Source organism: Dendrobates tinctorius, unplaced genomic scaffold (assembly GCF_039654945.1).
Source record: "Dendrobates tinctorius isolate UK_male_01 unplaced genomic scaffold, ASM3965494v1 ptg000372l, whole genome shotgun sequence".
NCBI classification, from domain to species: Eukaryota; Metazoa; Chordata; class Amphibia; order Anura; family Dendrobatidae; genus Dendrobates; species Dendrobates tinctorius.
The window spans coordinates 687504-708488 of NW_027362038.1; the positions used below are offsets into that span (position 1 = coordinate 687504).

The 20985-nt window shown below is 42.8% G+C and overlaps 1 protein-coding gene and 1 pseudogene across 1 annotated transcript in view; one reads left to right on the forward strand and one right to left on the reverse strand.

The window, feature by feature from the left end:
- Positions 1-6601: 6601 nt before the first annotated feature.
- LOC141075812 (uncharacterized) lies at positions 6602-19986 on the reverse strand (annotated as a pseudogene).
- LOC141075791 (uncharacterized) overlaps positions 11139-20985 on the forward strand; it is a 54169-nt gene continuing 44322 nt past the window's right edge. The window contains exons 1-3 of the mRNA XM_073562936.1: positions 11139-11220; positions 11848-11941; positions 12082-12190. Of these exons, the coding sequence (XP_073419037.1) occupies positions 11139-11220; positions 11848-11941; positions 12082-12190 (285 nt within the window). The remainder of the gene's footprint in view (positions 11221-11847; positions 11942-12081; positions 12191-20985) is intronic.

The following is a 20985-nucleotide window of genomic DNA, read 5'->3' on the forward strand; positions in this document are numbered from 1 at the left end:
AGCGTTTGGCCGACTCCAGGTAAATCAAATTCTTGTGGTCAGTAAGGACCACGTCTTGATGTTTAGCTCCCTCCAACCAATGTCTCCACTCCTCAAATGCCCATTTCATGGCTAACAGTTCCCGATTCCTCACATCATAGTTACGTTCGGATGTGGAGAACTTTCGGGAAAAGAAAGCACGGATTCAGTTTAGGTGTTACAGGATCTTTTTGGGACAAAACAGCTCCTGCACCAATCTCAGAAGCGTCCACCTCTACCTGAAACGGGAGTGAGACATCAGGTTGCCGCAAAACCGGAGCAGAAGTGAACCTTCGCTTCAGCTCCTGAATGGAAGAAACAGCCTCCGGAGACCAATTCAGCACATCAGCCCCCTTCTTAGTCAAATTAGTCAATGGCTTGGCAATACCAGGAAAGTTAGCTATAAATCTACGATAAAAATTAGCAAAACCCAAAAACTTCTGGAGGGTCTTCAAAGAAGTGGGCTGAACCCAATCATAAATGGCCTGAACCTTGGCCGGGTCCATTTCAATAGTTGACGGAGACAAAATAAATCCCAAAAATGAAATCCTCTGTACACCAAAAGGGCATTTCGATCCCTTGACATACAGGGAATTTTCACTCAAAATCCGGAACACAGTCCGAACATGTTCCACATGAGAGTCCCAATCCTTGGAAAAGATCAAAATATCATCCAGATAGATGATCAAAAATGTATCCACAAAGTCTCGGAAAATATCATTCATGAAGCACTGGAAGACAGAAGGGGCATTAGTGAGCCCAAAAGGCATCACCAGGTACTCAAAATGTCCCTCCGGAGTATTAAATGCCATCTTCCATTCATCCCCCTGCTTAATGCGAATAAGATTATACGCCCCCCTGAGGTCAAGCTTGGTAAACCAGCAAGCACCTTTAACTCTGGAGAATAGATCAGAAATCAGGGGTAACGGATACTGATATTTAACAGTAATTTTGTTGAGGGAACGATAGTCAATACAAGGCCTTAATGAACCATCTTTCTTGGCCACAAAAAAAACCCAGCACCTAAGGGTGAAGAGGATGGTCTAATACGACCCTTCTCCAACGACTCATTAATATAGGATCGCATAGCCTCGTGGTCAGGTACAGATAAATTGAAAAGTCGACCCTTGGGAAATTTACACCCAGGGCTCAGCTCAATTAAACAGTCATAACTCCTATGAGGAGGCAAAGACGCAGACTCATTCTCACTAAATACATCATAAAAATCATCCAAATAGTCAGGAACATCATGCGACTGGGGAGAGGTGGAGAAAATAGGAGCGTCACTAAGGGCACACTGACAACCCCAACTCACCACAGACACAGATTTCCAATCCAAAACTGGATTATGGATTTGCAACCAGGGAAACTCCAGAACGATGGTATCATGCAAATTATGCAACACCAAAAATCTGCAATTTTCTTGATGGTCTGGGGGCGACCCGCATTACCACCTGGGTCCAAAACTGAGGTTTATTCTTCGCCAAAGGAGTAGCATCAATACCCCTCAAAGGGATAGGCGTCCGCAGAGGTGTCATAGGAAACCCACAACGTTTAGCAAAATCCAAGTCCATCAGGTTCAGAGCTGCTCCCGAATCCACAAAAGCCTTAGCGGAAAATGTGGACAGGGAGCAGATCAGAGTAATTGCCAGAAGAAACTTAGGTTGAACACCACCCACAGCAAATGTGTGTGCAAAACGTTTCTCTCATTTAGGGCAGACAGAAATAATATGAGAGGCATCTCCACAGAAAAAACACAGCTTATTACGACTTCTGAACTCCTGACGTTGCGCCCTAGACGAAACTCTATCACATTGCATAGGTTCAGACATTTGTTCAACAGGTGGCATCACCTCTCATGCAGTTTTGCGTTCACGCAAACGCCGATCAATCTGAATGGCTAATGACATAGAATCGTCAAGACCAGAGGGAACAGGAAATCCCACCATAGTATCTTTTACGGTTTCTGACAAACCCTTCCGAAAGAGAGCTGCCAAGGCACCATCATTCCAGGTATTAAGGACCGCCCACTTTCGGAATTTTTGACAGTACAACTCTGCAGAATCCTGACTCTGGCTCAATGCCAACAGGGCCTTTTTAGCCTGATCAATAGCATTAGGTTCATCATACAACAACCCCAAGGCCTGAAAAAATGCGTTCACATCAGTCAGAGTAGGATCATCAGGTTTCAAAGAAAACGCCCAATCCTGGGGATCGCCGCGCAGCAAAGAGATGACAATTTTAACCTGCTGCGCGGAGCTCCCCGATGAGTTAGGCTTCAAGGCAAAAAATAATTTACAATTATTCTTAAAATTCAGAAATTTAGACCGATCCCCAAAAAACACATCAGGAGTAGGGATCTTTGGTTCAGCAGCATGTGAATGAGCAAGATAGGCGGAAATTCCCTGCACTTCAGCAGTAAGCTGCTCCACACGATCAGACAATTGCTTAATCTCCATTGAGAAAAAAATCCCCCTACGACCTCAGAGAAAGAGGAAAAATATACACAAAAAAAAATTCTGACACTTATTTTCTTTGTTTTTTTTTTACAATTTTATCCTGCCATTGAGTACCCTAGAACCAGCGGTATGGCTGGTGATTCTGTTATCAATGAGTCACCGGAGGAGGAGAAAACAAAAATACAAGCTAAGTCCAGAAAACCAGAGAGGTTGGTAGCTATCGGATTGCAGACCCCTGATCCTATACACCACAACTAACAGTAGCCGTGGGGGGTTCCTACGGTGCCCTAGACCCCTCGTCACAGCCAGAGAACTACATAAGCCTAAAGAAGGAAAGGGGAAATCTAAACTGCCCCAGAGCAGACCCCAATGCAATAGACAGCCCCCAACATGTATTGTCTGTGAAAAACAGATGAAAACACAAACACAGACAGAAAGACAGGCTGAGCAAACGATGGGGCCCAACTAACTAGATAGGACAGGACAGAAAAGATGCTGGCTGCAATCCGCAAAAAACCCTACCAAAAAAGGCCTATCCGTCTGATAGGGAAAAAGGCCCTGAAGTCGCTAGACTTCAAAATCACTATATCAGCACTCAGGTATAATCTGGAAACAGAACAAAGAGATCAACTGATCAGAGACAAAAATGGAATTCAGCCAGTCCCAACCAGGATTGGCTGAATACAAACACTAAGGGAACCAGACAAAATCTCATGGAATAATAGCAGGGCAAAAACTTAGCTTTTAGTAGACAGGAACTAAACTGGATGCAAGAGCTCAGAGCAGAAAGGATCACCAGCAGCCCTGCAGGGCGTCGGCTGCCTTATATCCACTCAGAAATTCCAGATGTCCAATCACACTCGCCTGTTCAGATGACAGGTTCTTCCAATCCCAATCAATTTCACTACCTCTCTTCACCAGCAGAGGGAGTTCATCAGACATCAAAGGTGAAGGGGAAAATGAACTCACAACAGAAAACTGTGTGAGTAACAAATCTACTCACCCAGGATCTGGTTTTCTGTTCAGGGTAGAGGCGGTCAATTGTTCAGCCTGAGATGGAAGTCTAAGTGGTATATTATAACCCGCTGAAGGCCTCCAAGTTGTCAGAGAAGGGATTTCTATGTCTCCTCAGGTATTTTCTATATTATGGGTACCCATGCAATCAAGCATAATCAGAGAGACAGACTGCTCGTTGTATTTCCAAATACCGAATATACTCGTGTATAAGCCGACCCCCCCTAATTTTGCCACAAAAAACTGGGAAAACTTATTGACTCATGTATAAGCCGAGGGTGATGCTGCACAAGGGTTAATGGTGGTCCAAAAAGATGCTCCATAGATAAATACCCCCCATAAAATGCTGCACAAGGGTTAATGGTGGTCCAAGAAGATGCTCCATAGATAAAAAAAAAACATATATTGCTGCACAAGGGTTAATGGTGGCCCAAGAAGATGCTCCATAGAATAAAAAAAAAACATATATTGGTGCACAAGTGGCCCAACAAGATGCTCCATAGATAAAAAAAAAACATGCTACTACACAAGGGTTAATGCTGGCCCAAGAAGATGCTCCATAAATACCCCCCATATGCTGCTGCACAAGGATTAATGTTGGCTCAAGAAGATGCTCCATAAATACTCCCCATATGCTGCTGCACAAGGGTTGATGCTGGCCCAAGAAGATGCTCTTTAAATACCCCCATATGCTGCTGCACAAGGGTTAATGCTGGCCCAAGAAGATGCTCCATAAATACCCCCATATGCTGCTGTACAAGGGTTAATGCTGGCCCAAGAAGATGCTCCATAAATACCCCCATATGCTGCTGTACAAGGGTTAATGCTGGACCAAGAAGATGCTCCATAAATACCCCCCCATATGCTGCTGCCGCTGTTGCAATTAAAAAAAATGATAATGACATACTCACCTCTCGTTGCTGGGGGCCAGGTGCCAGTGTCGCCGCTGGCTTAGGCCCCCAGCACTGGCGATACTTACCAGTCCCCGTTCCGTCGCTGAGCTTGGCTGTCTCCCGGGTCTCTGCAGTGACGTTCAGCAGAGGGTGTGCAATGACGTCACAGCCAGAGGACCCGGAGACAGGTGAATATTGCTCTGCCCCCTGTCATACTCACCCCCTCCTGGCGCACGGTCTTCTCTGCAGCCCCTGCTTCTCCCTCGATCGTCTTCTTTCTGCGTTCACTTCTGTCTCTGTAAAAACAATCCCCTTTAACCCCTTTCCGACATCAGGTGTAAATGTATGCTGATGTCGGACTCTCTCCCCTTTGATTTGGGCTCCGGTGCTGAGACATCTTTTCAGGCACGTCAGCTGTTTTGAACAGCTGACATGTGCCCCTAACAGCCTCTGACAGCGGCATTTATCTCACACTTCTGGACAGCACCAGAAATCCCACCCATCAGTGACCCTGTCACATGATCGCGGGTCATCGATGGGTAGGTATGACAACTAAAGGTCTCTAGCAGACCTCTATGGATGTCATTGCCAGCTTGCTATCAGCGCTGCGCGCTAACTGAAACCTTGTGACCCAAGGATCATCCTGCCGAACTCCCACTCGCCTTTTAACATGGGCAAAACACTACTCGGACAACACAGGGTGAGGGTAAAACAGTGGGGAAATGCTTTATTGAAACACAAAACAGGCTGGTAGCACATAAAACAGTCCCAGCAAAATACCCAAGATGGTGCACATTACAGTCTCACCCTTCCGCTGGCTCGCCGGGCTAATAGCAGCTGTGACTTCAGATCTTCCAGGGTCACTACCCCACCTGTGGCACACAGACAGAGAGGAGGTAACGACAAGCATAGGAAGATGACAATCCATTGAGTCCATACATGGTACAAGGCCAGTTGATCCAAGGATCACAACCTGGCTTCATCTTCCAGGGTTGACTACATCACCTGTGACACGCACACAGAGAGGAGGTGATAGCAAATGTAGGAAGACTACTGTTCATTGAGCCCATATAAGGTACAAGGCCAGTTGATCTGAGGATTACAACCTGGCATCTCCAAATGTATCCATGGTTCAGCAATAGTCAATGGAACAGATCTGTATTTTTCCAACTGAGGCTGAAAACCTCAAGGTTGTTTGCTGTAGAATGATAGATCCGTGTCCCTCGTGATGGAGCCATGATGTAAAATGTCTGCTGTCCTGTCTCTGGTCCTTTTGGGACGTATGGATGAATCTCTCTGGCTGTTTCTCCCTCAGTCTCATTATAGAGGCAGTATTTCAGCTGATGTTATTTGTGGATTTTTCTTGGCATCCCAATTTTCCTGGCATTTGTTAAAAATCACAGGTGAGGATCCTACCTTTAGTAGCCATTCAAACCCAATTGTGTCAACTTCTGTGCATGTTATCAGGCCAAAATCACTAGGGTATGTAAACTTTTGCTCAGGGTCATTTGAAAGTTTTTGGTTGTCTTTATGATTTAAAAAGAGAAAACACAGTAGTTTGACAATAAATGGTGTCATCCAACCACTAAACATGAGTGGAGAAAAAGTTTTGGTGTTATCATTCATATTCTCTGAAAAAAAATAAGAAAGCAAAAATTCTGCCAGGGTATGTAAACTTTTGAGCTTAACTGTTTATTCAAGCGAGACTAGACAAAGAAAACCCTAAAATCATGTATCATGTTATCCGAAACAGTCAGAAAACTAGCCCCATATTGGCAGACCCCAGACCTCAGACTATATACTGTGTAAGTTTATAAGCCCCTCCAGTGTCAGGAATAGATAGTATGTGACAATACTGTATATACCACTCAGGGAACACTTACCTTTCAGAGATAATTTCCATATTCATACTAAATAATGGCACAGATCTCCCAGACATTATGATTGCACATATCCCTAGTCTTTACAACGATATTGCACTCATTCCCTGACAGACAGCAGCATGGCCATTAGTTAGAAGCTGCTAATGATCTTTGGAGCAGGTGAGTTTTCCCTGAGTGGTACATATTGGGCCGTCTGAAGACTGAGTTTAGTCTAGGACAATTTGTCTGCACTACTAATTATCAGCAGTTACATTACCAAACTAGGGCAGTCCCTATAGGAGGAAAACACAAGAATTATGCTGTATTGTCACATACTATCAATTCCTGACACTGGAGTGGCTTAGAAACTTACACAGTATATAGTCTGAGGTCTGGGATCTGCCAGTATGTGGCTAGTTTTCTGACTGTTTCGGATAACATGATACAGGATTTTAGTTTTTTTGTCTAGTCTCACTTGAATATAGGTCAATATTAAATAAAGTCTCCTTATGAGTCGTCTTTGGAGAGGACGATGAAACGCATAGAAATGAGAGGCTTGGAGAGTGAGTGTGTATACGTCACCTCACCCTATATACTGAGATGTGGGATATATGTTTTTTCTATTAGTCACCTATTGACTAACCTTCAGGGGGTGAATTATTGGTATAGTTTTACATTTGGAAGTAATAAAGTTTAATTTTATCTTTTTGTCAGCAAACAAGAGGAATGACAAGAGAAAACCCCTTTAAGATGATGTAATTTTGGTTAAAATGATTCCAACATTCTGAACAAAAAAAGGCTTCTCCCCTATGTGACGTCTCTGATGTTTATTAACAGTTGATTTGCGAGTAAAATATTTCCCACATTAAGAAAATGTAAAAGGTTTCTCCTCTGTGTGACTGCTCTGATGTCTTACAAAATGCTCTTTCCAGTTAAAATATTTCCCACATTCTGAACAGGAAAAAGGCTTCTCCCCTGTGTTTGCTCTCTGGTGACCATCAATATGCGTTTTCCAGATAAAACATTTCCCACATTCTAAACATGAAAAAGGCTTCTCCCCTGTGTGGGTTCTCTGGTGCTTAACTAAATCTGATTTCTGGATAAAACATTTCAAACATTCTGAACAGGAAAAAGGCTTCTCCCCTGTGTGGGTTCTCTGGTGCTTAACTAAATCTGATTTCTGTTATAAAACATTTCAAACATTCTGAACAGGAAAAAGGCTTCTCCCCTGTGTGAGTCCTCTGGTGCCTAACCAATTTTGAGTTATGATTAAAACATTTCTCACATTCTGAACATGAAAAAGGCTTCTCCCCTGTGTGAATTCTCTGGTGAGCATCAAGGTCTGATTTCTGAATAAAATATTTCTCACATTCTGAACAGGAAAAAGGCTTCTCCCCTGTGTGAGTCCTCTGGTGCCTAACCAATTTTGAGTTAAGATTAAAACATTTCCCACATTCTGAACATGAAAAAGGCTTCTCTCCTGTGTGAGTTCTCTGGTGAACAACAAGGTCTGATTTCTGATTAAAACATTTCTCACATTCTGAACAGAAAAAAGGCTTCTCCCCTGTGTGAATTCTCTGGTGAGTAACAAGTTCTGATTTCTGTTTAAAACATTTCCTACATTCTGAACATGAAAAAGGCTTCTCTCCTGTGTGAATTCTCTGGTGAACAACAAAGTCTGATTTCTGATTAAAACATTTCTCACATTCTGAACAAGAAAAAGGCTTCTACCCTGTGTGAGCTCTCTGGTGCCTAACCAATTTTGAGTTAAGATTAAAACACTTCCCACATTCTGAACATGAAAAAGGCTTCTCCCCTGTGTGAGTTATTTGGTGTCTAACAAGATTCCATTTCTGGTTAAAACATTTTCCACATTCTGAACAGGAAAAGGGCTTCTCCCCTGTGTGAGTTCTATGGTGAGTAACAAAACATGATTTCCGTGTAAAATATTTCCCACATTCTGAACATGAAAATGACTTCTTTACTTTAGAAGCAGTTTGTTTTTTAATGCCTCTTTTGTGACTTTGATTTTCCTTTATAATCGGTAATGAGTCAGAAGATGGCACCTGTTTCATAGAATCAAATGACAGATCTTTGCTGTGAATAGATGATGGTATATCTGGAGTAATAGCAATTACTTCAGTTGTATCTTGTAGGATCTCAAGATCATCTGATTTAAAAGTTGAAGATGTCAGCTGTCCCTCTGATCTCCTGGTACACTCATCTGCTAAGATAAAAAAAATATTACTTTTTAATAAAATATCCTTGAGTTTTATATTTTTGAACATTTCTGCTTAGCTTGCCATTTTTGTGGACAGTTTATGTAAAAAAACTTTAATTATTTACCAAGACAATGACAGTTCACAGTCTAATAGAAAACCTTGTTGGATGAACCAGTAGTGTGTGGTGTTCAACTGTTTGTTCATTCTGCCTCCCAAATATCAAATATAAAGAAACCAATCAATGTTATGTAGACGAAAATAATACCAATTCTCATCTCACAAAAAACAAGTCCCCACTCAGGTCCATCATCTGTCAATGGAAAAAGAGGTTCCCACACTATTAGTGGCTCAAAGGCTGTTGAAAAGCAACAAGGTTTCTATAAACCAATCCAGCAAAATCCGCTCTCACTTCGGAGTCTTGCAGTGTGCGCAAACAACATTTAGGATCCCTGTATTTAGCAATATTATAGTGAGAAGAACCCACTTAATTTTTGGTGTGTGTCTCCTGGAGCACAATCTGGGCACTATGTGCTGGGTAATAAAATGGCAAATGTGTAATTTTCACTCTCCAACATCCACTGCGTGTTAATTTCCAGAAAGTGGCTGTGGCGTCAAAATATTCACTCCTCCTAAGGATTATAACCCTCAGTGAATTAATTTATAAAATGGAATCACTTTATGGGGATTTCTACTATTCTGGTTTTCTGGCATTTAGTTATATTAGGGCTTCTGCATATGGTGTGTCCAATCTCATCTGGGATCTGTTCCTGCTGTCCAGCTGGAGTAATCTGCTCCCTACTTCAGCCAATTGGAAAGTACCACACCCTACTAAAGCGCAAAGCACATGGCCGGAATCTGCCAGATACAGCGCTGTTCTCCTCTGGTTCAGTCCTCTGTGCTCAGCTTGCGGCTTGTGCATTTGTTTCCTGCTGTGACCGTGGCCCGTTTACTGACTACTCTTGTGTCTTCTGATTCTGTATTCTGTCCTTCTGGTTCTGACCCAGCTACCTGACTATTCTTCTTGCCATCTAACACCACAGAATAGCAGGTAACACCATGGTCCAAGTCAAGGGGTCCCTGTGTAAGTCTAGATTCCATGTGAGGATGTTAAAGGGCGTTAAGCAAGGCAATCCTTGGGATATGGAAAGCAGAGAAGATAGAATCATAGAATCATAGAGTTGGAAGGGACCTCCTGGGCCATCTGGTCCAACCCCCTGCTCAAAGCAGGATTCGCTAAATCATCCCAGTCAGATGTCTGTCCAGCCTCTGTTTGAAGACTTCCATTGAAGGAGAACTCACCACTTCTCGTGGCAGCCTGTTCCACTCATTGATCACTCTAACTATCAAAAAGTTTTTTCTAATATCTAATCTGTGTCTCCTCCCATTCAGTTTCATCCCATTGCTTCTAGTCTTTCCTTGTGCAAATGAGAATAAAGTTGATCCTTCTACAATGTGACAGCCCTTTAGATATTTGTAGACAGCTATTAGAGCCAAGAATGTTCATGGTGGACATCTTTTGAGCTGCCAGGTGACCACGAACAGTGCTCCGAATACATTGTGTCTGCAAACTATTCCAGCTCGATCTGCATTCAAATAGCTAAATGGCGCTCCTTCCCTTCTGAACACTGCCATGTGCCCAGACAGTAGTGTACAAACGTATGTAGGGTATAGTGCGAAGCTGGAAAATAATTTTTAAGATCCATTTTTTTCCTATTTGGCTACCAGCCTCGCTAAAGCTGAAAACTGGGGGCTGGTATTCCCAGGCTAAAAATAGCAGCCTGCAGCTGCCCAGAAAAGACGCATCTATTAGATGCGCCAATTCTGGTGCTTTGCCCGGGTCTTCCCACTTGCCTTATAGTGATGGCAAGTGGGGTTCATATTTGTGGGGTTGATATCACCCTTGTATTGACAGGTGACATCAAGCCCACAGCTTAGTAATGAAGAGGTGTCTAGAAGACACCTCTCCATTACTAATCCTATAGTTATATGGTAAATAAAGACACAGAATAAAGTCTTTTATTAGAAATAAAACAAAACGCAGTTTTTGTTTTTTACTAAAAAATAACAAACAGAATTCTCACGGTGATCTGCTGTGACATCACTTAGCTTGAACTGTGGTGACCTCATCACTGACTTTTTCCCACCGTCCTGAGGTCACTGCAGTTCAGCCTGGCTGGAAACCTCGATGATGTCACTGCTGGTCAATGATGCTGTGCTTGCAGCAGCTCATTCACCAGTGGTTCTCTGCCTGCACGGTCGCATCTTGGCACCGTCCAGGTTGAAAACTAATTATCCTCCAGACATGGATTATGGCGTGGGACAGAGCGACAGACAGATATGGTATAGTGTTGTATTTTATTTTTATTGCAGAACGAGGTCTCCGGTGGAAATAGGCGTTAGGTGAGTATAACTGTGTTTGATATTTTTAAATAAAAAAGGAAAACTGTGTTTTGTTTTATTGCTAATAAAAGACTTTATTCTGGCTGTGTCTTTATTTTCCATGTAACCAGGGCCGGACTGGGAGTGAAATTCAGCCCTGGCATTTGTAAGACCACAGGCCCACGTCTTGTACCCTCTGTAATCTTGCTCTCTAGATAGTCTAATACAGGTCCGCGGCCTACAATCACAACGTTTAGTGTTGTGATCTGCAGAGCTGACAGCCACTGAATTATGGCCACTTTAGATGAGCCAATAATCATGAAATGTGGGATTGTAAGAGCCCGGCTTCCTGATTATCGGCTCATTTCAATAGGTCAGTAATCACCTGATGGAAGGAAAAATGATTATTAGTCACGGCTTAAAAATCCAGGTTCTTGGTGGCACATTGCTCGGGGTAAACAGGACATGCGCTCCTGAGAACAGGACATGCTACGTGCACAGAACATATTACCAGTCGCTGTGTGCACAGAGAAGTGCGTCCTCCTGTGTGAACAGGCCGTAGAGGACACTGACTGACGTGTATATGGCTGGTCGGTGGTCGTGGACATGCTGGAGCACAGTAATGACAGGAAAGTCTCAGTCAGACGGCCGTTTCTCACGTCCATGTTCTCTCTGTGGTTTTCATTAGTTCTCTTCCATTATAGTCTATGGTGCTGCTCACAGGCTCATGTTCTTGCAGACTGTGTCTCCCCAAATAAAAATCAGAGACATTTTCATTTTTTATCGTTGTCACAGACACATTCCCCTCCACAAGTCTCTGAACCTGCGCCGATCACAGGCCCCACATAGATCGCCCCAGTGCACACTCTGCGCGGATTAACACTGTGATGTACAGGAGAAGATTTTCATTCATTTAGTTTTTTCAAACGTGAAAATCACTAAAGTTCCCGTCTGGGGGCCGCACCCATCACCGGCCCATGTGTAGTGACTCATTAACCAGGTTATCGCTGCCTTGCCTTCCTTATAGAAGCAGCAGAGATTGGACAGATGGCTTTCATGCTGGGATGCCTGTATTTTGTGGCTGCAGAACCAAGGTAAGGGGATGTGCACACATCTTTGTCAGGCGGATTGAAGAAGCGCCACAAACCTGCCGCTAAACATGAACTTAGTGCACGGCAATGGAAAACCACATTGCTGTACCCGCTCCGTCTCTTACGTCTTTTATCTGCTTCAGTGCTTGGAAACTGAGGCCATTAATAGAAGTAGCACATTCTGTCACCTGCAACTATAATAGAAACTATCGAGAAAAGACGCCGGTGGCACAAAAGACATGGCGCCTTCAGGTAAAAGACTGGAGACACTTTCCTGAAGCAGCTCTGCCCCCTGAAATAAAACTGTGTGCACATACCCTAGATACAAACACTAGGCTACAGCACCCTGCAAACGCTGAGTACAAGAATCATTCTAAGGCCGGGGTCACACTAGGGTGTGTGATGCGAGAAACAACACCCGGCACTGCAACCGGCACTTGGACCGGAGTGTGCGGCTACATGGATTTCTAAGGATTTATGAAAAATGTTGTCCCAAGCTTGCGACCTTTTATTTAATTCCAAAGGTGCATAAGGACCCCCTTAATCCACCTGGGAGGCCGATTATTGCAGCTAATGATGGCCTTTGTGAAATAGCGTGTGATATTGTGGATCACTTTTTGAAACCTCTTGTGACACAACTGCCCTCTTTTATTAAAGACACTAACGCAGCTTAGGGTCATTTGGAGAGCATTCAACTTACTGAGGAAACGGTACTTGTCACCGCAGATATGGAGGCATTATATTCTTCTATCGGTCATTCAGACGGATTGAAGGCAGTAGAGAAATATTTGAGTCATAGTAACTTGAATGGAGATATGTCCTCCTTTATCTTGAAACTGTTGAGGTTTATCCTTACTCATAATGCCTTCACTTTCGATGGGAAGATATTTTTGCAGCAAAGAGGAACAGCAATGGGGGCCTCGTGCGCCCCCTCTTATGCAAATTTGTTTATGGGGGCCTGGGAATGGTCCATCTTCAAAGGTGAGGAGATCCCTAATGTTGATCGGGTCCACAACTGGATTCGTTATATCAATGATATTTTGTTCATCTGGGAGGGTCCAGTTGTGGACCTTGAGACATTTATGAATGCACTTAATGATAACGATCAAAATATCAGACTCTCTTATAAATTTGGACGAAAGATCGATTTCTTGGATTTATCCATTTCAGTGCTCCCTGATGGAAGTTTGTCTACCACGGTTTTTCGTAAACCAACATCAACTAATTCCTTACTGCATGCGTCCTCCGCTCATCCTAAATCAACAATTCAAGGCATACCAATTGGCTAGTTTCTGTGTATCAGGAGGATTTGTTCGGAAGATCCTCAGTTTGAGGAACAATCCAGTATTCTTAAAAAACGGTTCCAAGATCGAAGATACGGCCACCGGGCCATTCAAAGGGGATATAATAGAGCCAAAAATACGCCAAGAGAATCACTTCTTCACAAAAATCAGCCCCTGGTGTCGTGTGATGAGGGGGGCAAGCAGGTAAGGTTTATTACCAATTATAACAATTATAACCAATTATAAGGTGGCCGGAATTGAGAGGGATTATTGACAAACACTGGAAAATCCTTCTCACTGATCCCATTCTTAAACAATGCTTGCCAGATGCACCATCTTTTGTGGCAAGAAGGGCCCCCAACCTGCGGGATATATTGGTCCACAGTGCATATGACCCCAAAAGAAAAGAAAAAAATAAGAAAAACTCAGAACGTAAGGTGTTTTTCCCTTGCGGGTTTTGCAAGGGTTGTGCTAATATGAAAAAGGGCTTTAGTTTCTCTAACTTTGACCAGTCTAGAAAATTTGACATTATGGTCAATATCACCTGTTCATATAAGGGGGTTGTGTATTATGCAGAGTGTCCCTGTGGAAAAATTTGCATAGGTATGCAGTCATGAGCTCAAAGTTCGTGACCGTGAGCACTGTTTAGACATTCAGAAAGCTAAAACAGCCACTGTTATCAGCTCTCTAAAGACCCTTCCTAGGCATTTCAGGAAGTACCATCAATGTAATTCTAGACTGTTTAAGGTGAAGGGGATTGATATGGTTTTATGTGTTATGATGAGTCACCAAAGGAGGAAAAAACAAAATACTAGCTAAGTCCAGAAAAACCAGAGAGGTTGGCAGCTATCGGATTGCAGACCCCTGAACCTATCCACAACAACTAGCAGTAGCCGTGGGGGGTTCCTACGGTGCCCTAGACCCCTCGATCACAGCCGGAGAACTACATAGCCTAAAGACAGAAAGGGAAATCTAAACTGCCCCAGAGCAGACCCCAAAGCAATAGGCAGCCCCCAACATATAATGACGGTGAAGCAAGATGAAAACACTAACACAGATAGAAAGATAGGTTGAGCAAATGATGGGGCCCAAGCTAACTAAATAGGACAGGATAGGAAAGCCGCTGTCTGCCATCCGCAAAAACCCTATCCAAAATGTGCCAACCGACTGATAGGAAAACAGGCCCTGAAGTCGCTAGGCTTCAAAAGACTATATCAGCACTCAGGTATATTCTGAAGACAGAGCAAAAGATCAACAGATCAGAGACAAAAATGGAATTCAGCTCACCCCCGGCCGGGGATGGCAGAACTCCCAAAAAACAAGGCAAAACAAAAACAAAACTGAAGTGTACAAAGCAGAGCAGAAAAACTTAGCTTTGAGACGCAGGAATCAGACTGGTCTCCAAGAATCCAGCAGGATCACCAGCAAGGCAGAAGGGCGTCGGCTGCCTTATATCCAGTTGTCAATTCCAGCCATCCAGTCATCATCTAGCTGCCCAGGTGTTTGGTAATCAGTCTCACTACCTTCCTTCACCAGAGGAGGGAGTTCATCAGACCTCACCAGTGAAGGGAAAAATGAACTCACAACATAGAAACATAGAATCATAGAATCGTAGAGTTGGAAGGGACCTCCTGGGCCATCTGGTCCAACCCCCTGCTCAAAGCAGGATTCGCTAAATCATCCCAGTCAGATGTCTGTCCAGCCTCTGTTTGAAGACTTCCATTGAAGGAGAACTCACCACTTCTCGTGGCAGCCTGTTCCACTCATTGATCACTCTAACTGTCAAAAAGTTTTTTCTAATATCTAATCTGTGTCTCTTCCCATTCAGTTTCATCCCATTGCTTCTAGTCTTTCCTTGTGCAAATGAGAATAAAGTTGATCCTTCTACAATGTGACAGCCCTTTAGATATTTGTAGACAGCTATTAAGTCTCCTCTCAGTCTTCTCTTTTGCAAACTAAACATTCCCAAATCCTGCAACCTTTCCTCATAAGACAGGGTTTGCAGACCGGTCACCATTCTGGTCGCTCTTTTCTGAACTTGCTCCAGTTTGTTGATGTCTTTTTTAAAATGTGGTGCCCAAAACTGGACACAATATTCCAGATGAGGTCTGACCAAAGAGGAGTAGAGGGAAATAATGACTTCACGTGATCTAGACTGTATGCTTCTGTTAATACATCCTAGAATTGCATTTGCCTTTTTTGCTGCTGCATCACACTGTTGACTCATATTCAGTCTGTGATCTATTAGTATACCCAAGTCTTTTTCACATGTGCTGTCACTTAGCCCTATTCCTCCCATTCTATATATGCTTTTTTCATTTTTATTGCCCAGATGTAGTACTTTGCATTTCTCCCTGTTAAAAACCATTCTGTTAGTTGCTGCCCACTTCTCCAGTTTATTTAAATCTTTTTGAATCCTCTCTCTCTCTTCTCTAGTATTAGCTATCCCTCCTAGCTTTGTGTCATCAGCAAATTTAATCAGTTTACCCTCAATTCCTTCATCTAAATCGTTGATAAAGATGTTGAACAATACAGGGCCCAGGACAGAGCCCTGTGGTACCCCACTTGAGACATTCTTCCAACTGGATGTACAGCCATTTACGACCACTCTTTGGGTCCGATCACTAAGCCAGTTATGAATCCACCTAACAGTTGCCTTGTCCATTCCATACTTAGTCATTTTTTCAATAAGGATTGTATGAGAGACTTTGTCAAATGCTTTGCTGAAGTCAAGATATACTATATCTACAGCATTTCCTTGATCCACCCAATCAGTGATACCGTCATAGAAGGAAATTAAGTTAGTCTGACATGACTTATTAGTTAGAAACCCATGCTGACTCTGTTTAATCACTTCATTCTTATCCAGGTATTGACATACATGTTGTTTAATAATTTGTTCAAAGATCTTTCCTGGTATAGAAGTCAGACTCACCGGCCTATAGTTGCCTGGGTCCACCTTCTTCCCCTTTTTGAAGATAGGAACAACATTTGCTCTTCTCCAGTCTTCTGGCACTTCTCCTGTTCTCCAAGAATTTTCAAAGATTATGGAGAGGGGTTCAAAAATTTCTTCTGCTATCTCCTTCAGTACTCTGGGGTGTAATTCATCTGGACCTGGAGACTTGAATTCATTTAGGTTAGCTAAGTGTTTCCTCACTATCTTTCTGTTTATAGATATCCTGGATTCTTCTATTCCCTTAATAGGACAGTGAATAACAGTTGATGTTGCATTTCCTTTCTGAGAGAAAACAGATGCAAAATAGGAATTTAAAAGTTCAGCCTTCTCAGCCTTGGCCCTAGAGGGGGGGATGTGTCTAAAATACTGGCCAAAAAAGAATGTCAATGGATTTATAGGCTGGGGACCCTCACACCCCAGGGTCTAGATGAAAGCTTTGGCTTTAGCGCTTATCTCTGATAACTTTAGGGGTGGTTACTTTGAGGGTAGGGGGTTTTAATGTGTCAATTAGTTTGTGTGTCTCTCTTTAATTTTATTTATTTTTATGTTTAGTACTCCTGCCTCCACTCCTGTTCATATCGCAGAATGATGTACATCTTTCCTCAGATGGGATCATGAAGAGGATTTTTTACGATGGGGTTTCGTTGTCCTGCACTAATAGATGGATGGATGCCATTATGGATATGAAATGACCATGAGATCTTGTGTTATGCTGTTTTTGGTTGACACCGCAGCAGTGACGCCTTGTGTGACATTATCATCTCTTGTGCTTTGCACTTGAGTGGTGATGTTGCTGAGTGATACCGCTATGCGATATTAATAATACCATTCTAGTACGGCATTCAAATATTATGTATAGTTTTTGATATTGTCTTGTCAGTTAAATACTATAATCAAAAGTCTGATATTGCTGAGGAATATTATCATGTGATATTAATAACAAATGTATTGGTTAATCCTAGTACAGCGTATAAACGTTATATATACTTTTTTGATATTGACAGGGCATTGGAATATCATAATCAAGTTCATGTTTGCACTAGATATGAATATTTAGACATAGCTCTTTTATCGATTTACTGATTGATACTTTAATTGCACCGTCACTTAATTATAGCTATGTATTCACTAATATGATATGATGGAATTGTGGTCGTGTTATTTCATGCCCACCCATTTGTGGTAGCACGCGTGCGTGGTATACGGGGACGGTGGAAAATGCAAAGCGGTCTGTTCATGAATTAGGTGCGCACATCTCCACATAGGACCTGGCGATGCCTTATCATGTGACCGCAAAGTATTATTCCCATTGGACTCTATGTCCCACGTGATGCAGCGCATGCGTCATAAACACCTCAGTATTGGGATTTGAGCAGGACCTTTGGTGTTCATCGCACGCAGGTGCAGCTGATCATTTGGTATAGTGACTATAGACCTATGCTGCGCAGGCGCCACCACTGATCCCCCACAACGGTACAATTGTTTTCTGCGCAGGCGCCAGTAGAGATCTATTATGGTGGACATAGTGAACGCAGGTTTGCGCAACTTTTAATGATTATGCACACGTGGTACTGGTATATAAATCGGATCTCCCCCTGCCCTGACACGCCTCCCGAAGAAGCAGTGCGAAACGCGCGTTGGGGTCGAGGGACGTCCAGGCATCTCCACCCGCATTTACAGGTATAGAATTGTCTAGCCTTTATTATATTCACCGGCATTAATTTTACCTCAATTGAGGTTCATTTTTGGGATAATTGGATATAGCTGCTTTTATGCAGCAATGAAATGTCATAATACAAATGATGTGGCCAGCAAATGTTTTACCATTGCAAGGTGATGATCTGTAGGATATCAGGTGCATTGTTCTTTTACCCCCTTACTTTTTCTTTGGTGAATTTTGGTGTTTGGTGTTATGTTCCATCACTTTTCCTGTGTATATATTTTTGTGTCTTTTTGTGCAATAAAATATAAATTTTTAACAAGTATACACTATTGTGTGGGGTCAACATTTGTTGTTACCACAAAAGTAATAATATGATTCTGTGGTGTATTATTTATGCATGGATTCATGCTTTTTGCGCCAATTTTGTGATTGTATGGACTTCTAAGGGCCAATGCAGACGGCCATATATATTCCCTGATCTGAGAGAATCGGCCAATTCTACTGTACAGCTGACACTTGGATCAGGATCTGACCCGAGTGTCAGCACAGTGTGGTCCGATTGTCTAGGATGAGAAAATCAGAGAACACTGAGGAAAAGATGGAGAACAAACGCTTCTCCATTATGTCATCGGAGTGCAGTCCGGTGTTTTCCACGCACTCATTGTATTGCATTACTGAGCGTGATCGGAATATCATATGTTAACAATATATAACATATAACGTATGTTCCAACCCCATGGATAGAGACAAACACCTTGGTCGCCTCAGAAAGACCTTTTTGAGTCAGGGCTACCATCCAAGAACAATTGAAAACCAAATTACAAGAGCCACCAGAATATCAAGGAATCACCTGCCACATTACAAAGCTAAAGAAGAGAATAACCGGGAGCCTCTAGTGGTCACCTACAACCCAAATCTGGAGGAGCTAAGGGGAGCGGCACGGAAATTACAACCTTTACTACAAAAAGATGCCTGATTACAATCCATGTTTCCAGACCCCCCACTACTGTGTTTTAGGCAGCCCCCAAATCTAAGAAGCGTCATTGTCAGAAGCTCCCTGTCCTCAACAGCTGCAGGAACCTTTCCTTGCAACCAGAAAAAATGTAAAGCCTGTCCATTTATAATAACCACGGGCAAGATAAAGATCCCCACCTCACATCAGGACTACAAGATCCCAGGTACTTTCACCTGCATCACATCTAATGGGGTGTACTTAATTATTTGTACTAAATGTCCAACTGGGGGTCTGTATGTGGGGGAGAGCGGGCAAAAACTGAGAATAAGGATGAATTCTCATCGCCACACAATAAGAGAAAAAAGAAGGGATCTACCTGTGGCAAACATTTTTGTATCCCCGGTCATAGCATGATGGACATTAAATTACTTGTATTAAATGGTAACTTCAACTCTCAGAGAGACAGGAGGGTCTGGGAGTATAAATTTGTGACATCTTTTGACACACTCAGTGCAGGAATGAATGTGTCACATGGATTTATGTCTTTTTACATCAATTAAGGAATTTGCTCTTCAGACCTTCTGGGGTCATCACACAACACAGAACTAGACCCCAATCAGAGGGCAATAAAACTTTCACACTCCTTATCTATGAACTCTTCCAATATTTATGTTTATACCTCTCCCATAATGACAATTCTGCTAAATGTCACTTGTCTTATCTATTGCATTATTTCTGTTTTGTTTTGTGTATAAATATGTGATTTTTCAGATGTTGTATTAGTATATCCTGATGAGGAGACCTGAGGAGTCTCAAAAGCTTGCAATGTGTTTCCATCTTTTCAGTTAGCCATTAAAAGGTATCAACCACTGAGGACTCTCAATTCTGAATATTCTTCTATCTACTGGCTAACACGGTACAAAGATATATATCTTTCCTGTATCAAAGTCATTTGAACAGTTTTGGGTGGAGGAGAATGTTGTGGTCTAGAGGCAAAATGGTGATCATGGTAATACGGCCGGACTACACCACCGATAAAGCAGCCACAGCCGGTGACTGAAAGGAATCTGTGACTTCTCTGCATTCAGTGGTTACTACTCACCTGGGTAGTCATATGTGGGAATCTCCTCTTTACACCACTCATCACCCCTCACATATGTCTCTGTAGTATTAATATGGGTCAGATCTTCACCCTGAAACAAATATTGTAAAAGTCACCGACAGATGGAGAAGTCCCATCTATGATCAGCTCTAATCCTGCCATCTCCACCGTTCTCATTACACAAGTATAAAACATATAATACTGGTGGATAAAACAAGACTGAGCACAAGACCTTCACAGCCGTCTACACATCACAGGGGAGATCTCCTGACACCTTCTCTCCATCTACCTGATGATCCTGAGGAGCACTGGGATCTTCTTGTTTACAGTCCTGTGGAAGAAGAGGACGGGGACATCTCTCTGGTGTTGTCCTCTTACTGGATAGATCTGGAGGAAACACATACAGGGACTGAATTCATTCTCTACATACAGATAATTATAGGCCGTGTGTATTTAGTCCTGTCTATTACCTGGAGATGTGAGGGGCTGGGGAACCTCCATGACATCCTTGTACAGATCTCTGTGTCCTTCTAAATACTCCCACTCCTCCATGGAGAAATAGACAGCGACATCCTGACACCTTATAGGAACCTGACACATACAATGATACCGTCATCCCCGATCCCTTCATAGTGTTACTGTATAATGTCCCAGCATTCCCAGCAGTGTCACCTCTCCAGTCAGCAGCTCAATCATCTTGTAGATGAGTTCTAGGATCTTCTGGTCATTGATGTCCTCATGGATCAGGGGGTGAGGTGGAGGCCCCGTGATTGGGCTCAGGGGTCTTCCCCATCCCTCAGACACAGGGTCCTGACAGCGATCACTAGAGGTCTTCTTCACCACTGTGTAATCCTGGTTATGGAGAGACACATTAATAAATCTCACTACAGACATTTCCAGAGTCCTCACCTCTCCAGTTCTGTCCATCTGTTATTCCCGTAGATAAGAATGATGTAATGTGACGTCATCAGAATCTCTCACCTCTCCAGTGAGACGGAAGAGGATCTCTAGGGTGAGGTGTAATATCCTCTCCGCCATCTTGTCTCTGTCCATATCCATCCTTGATGGGTAAATCAGGAAAATTCTCT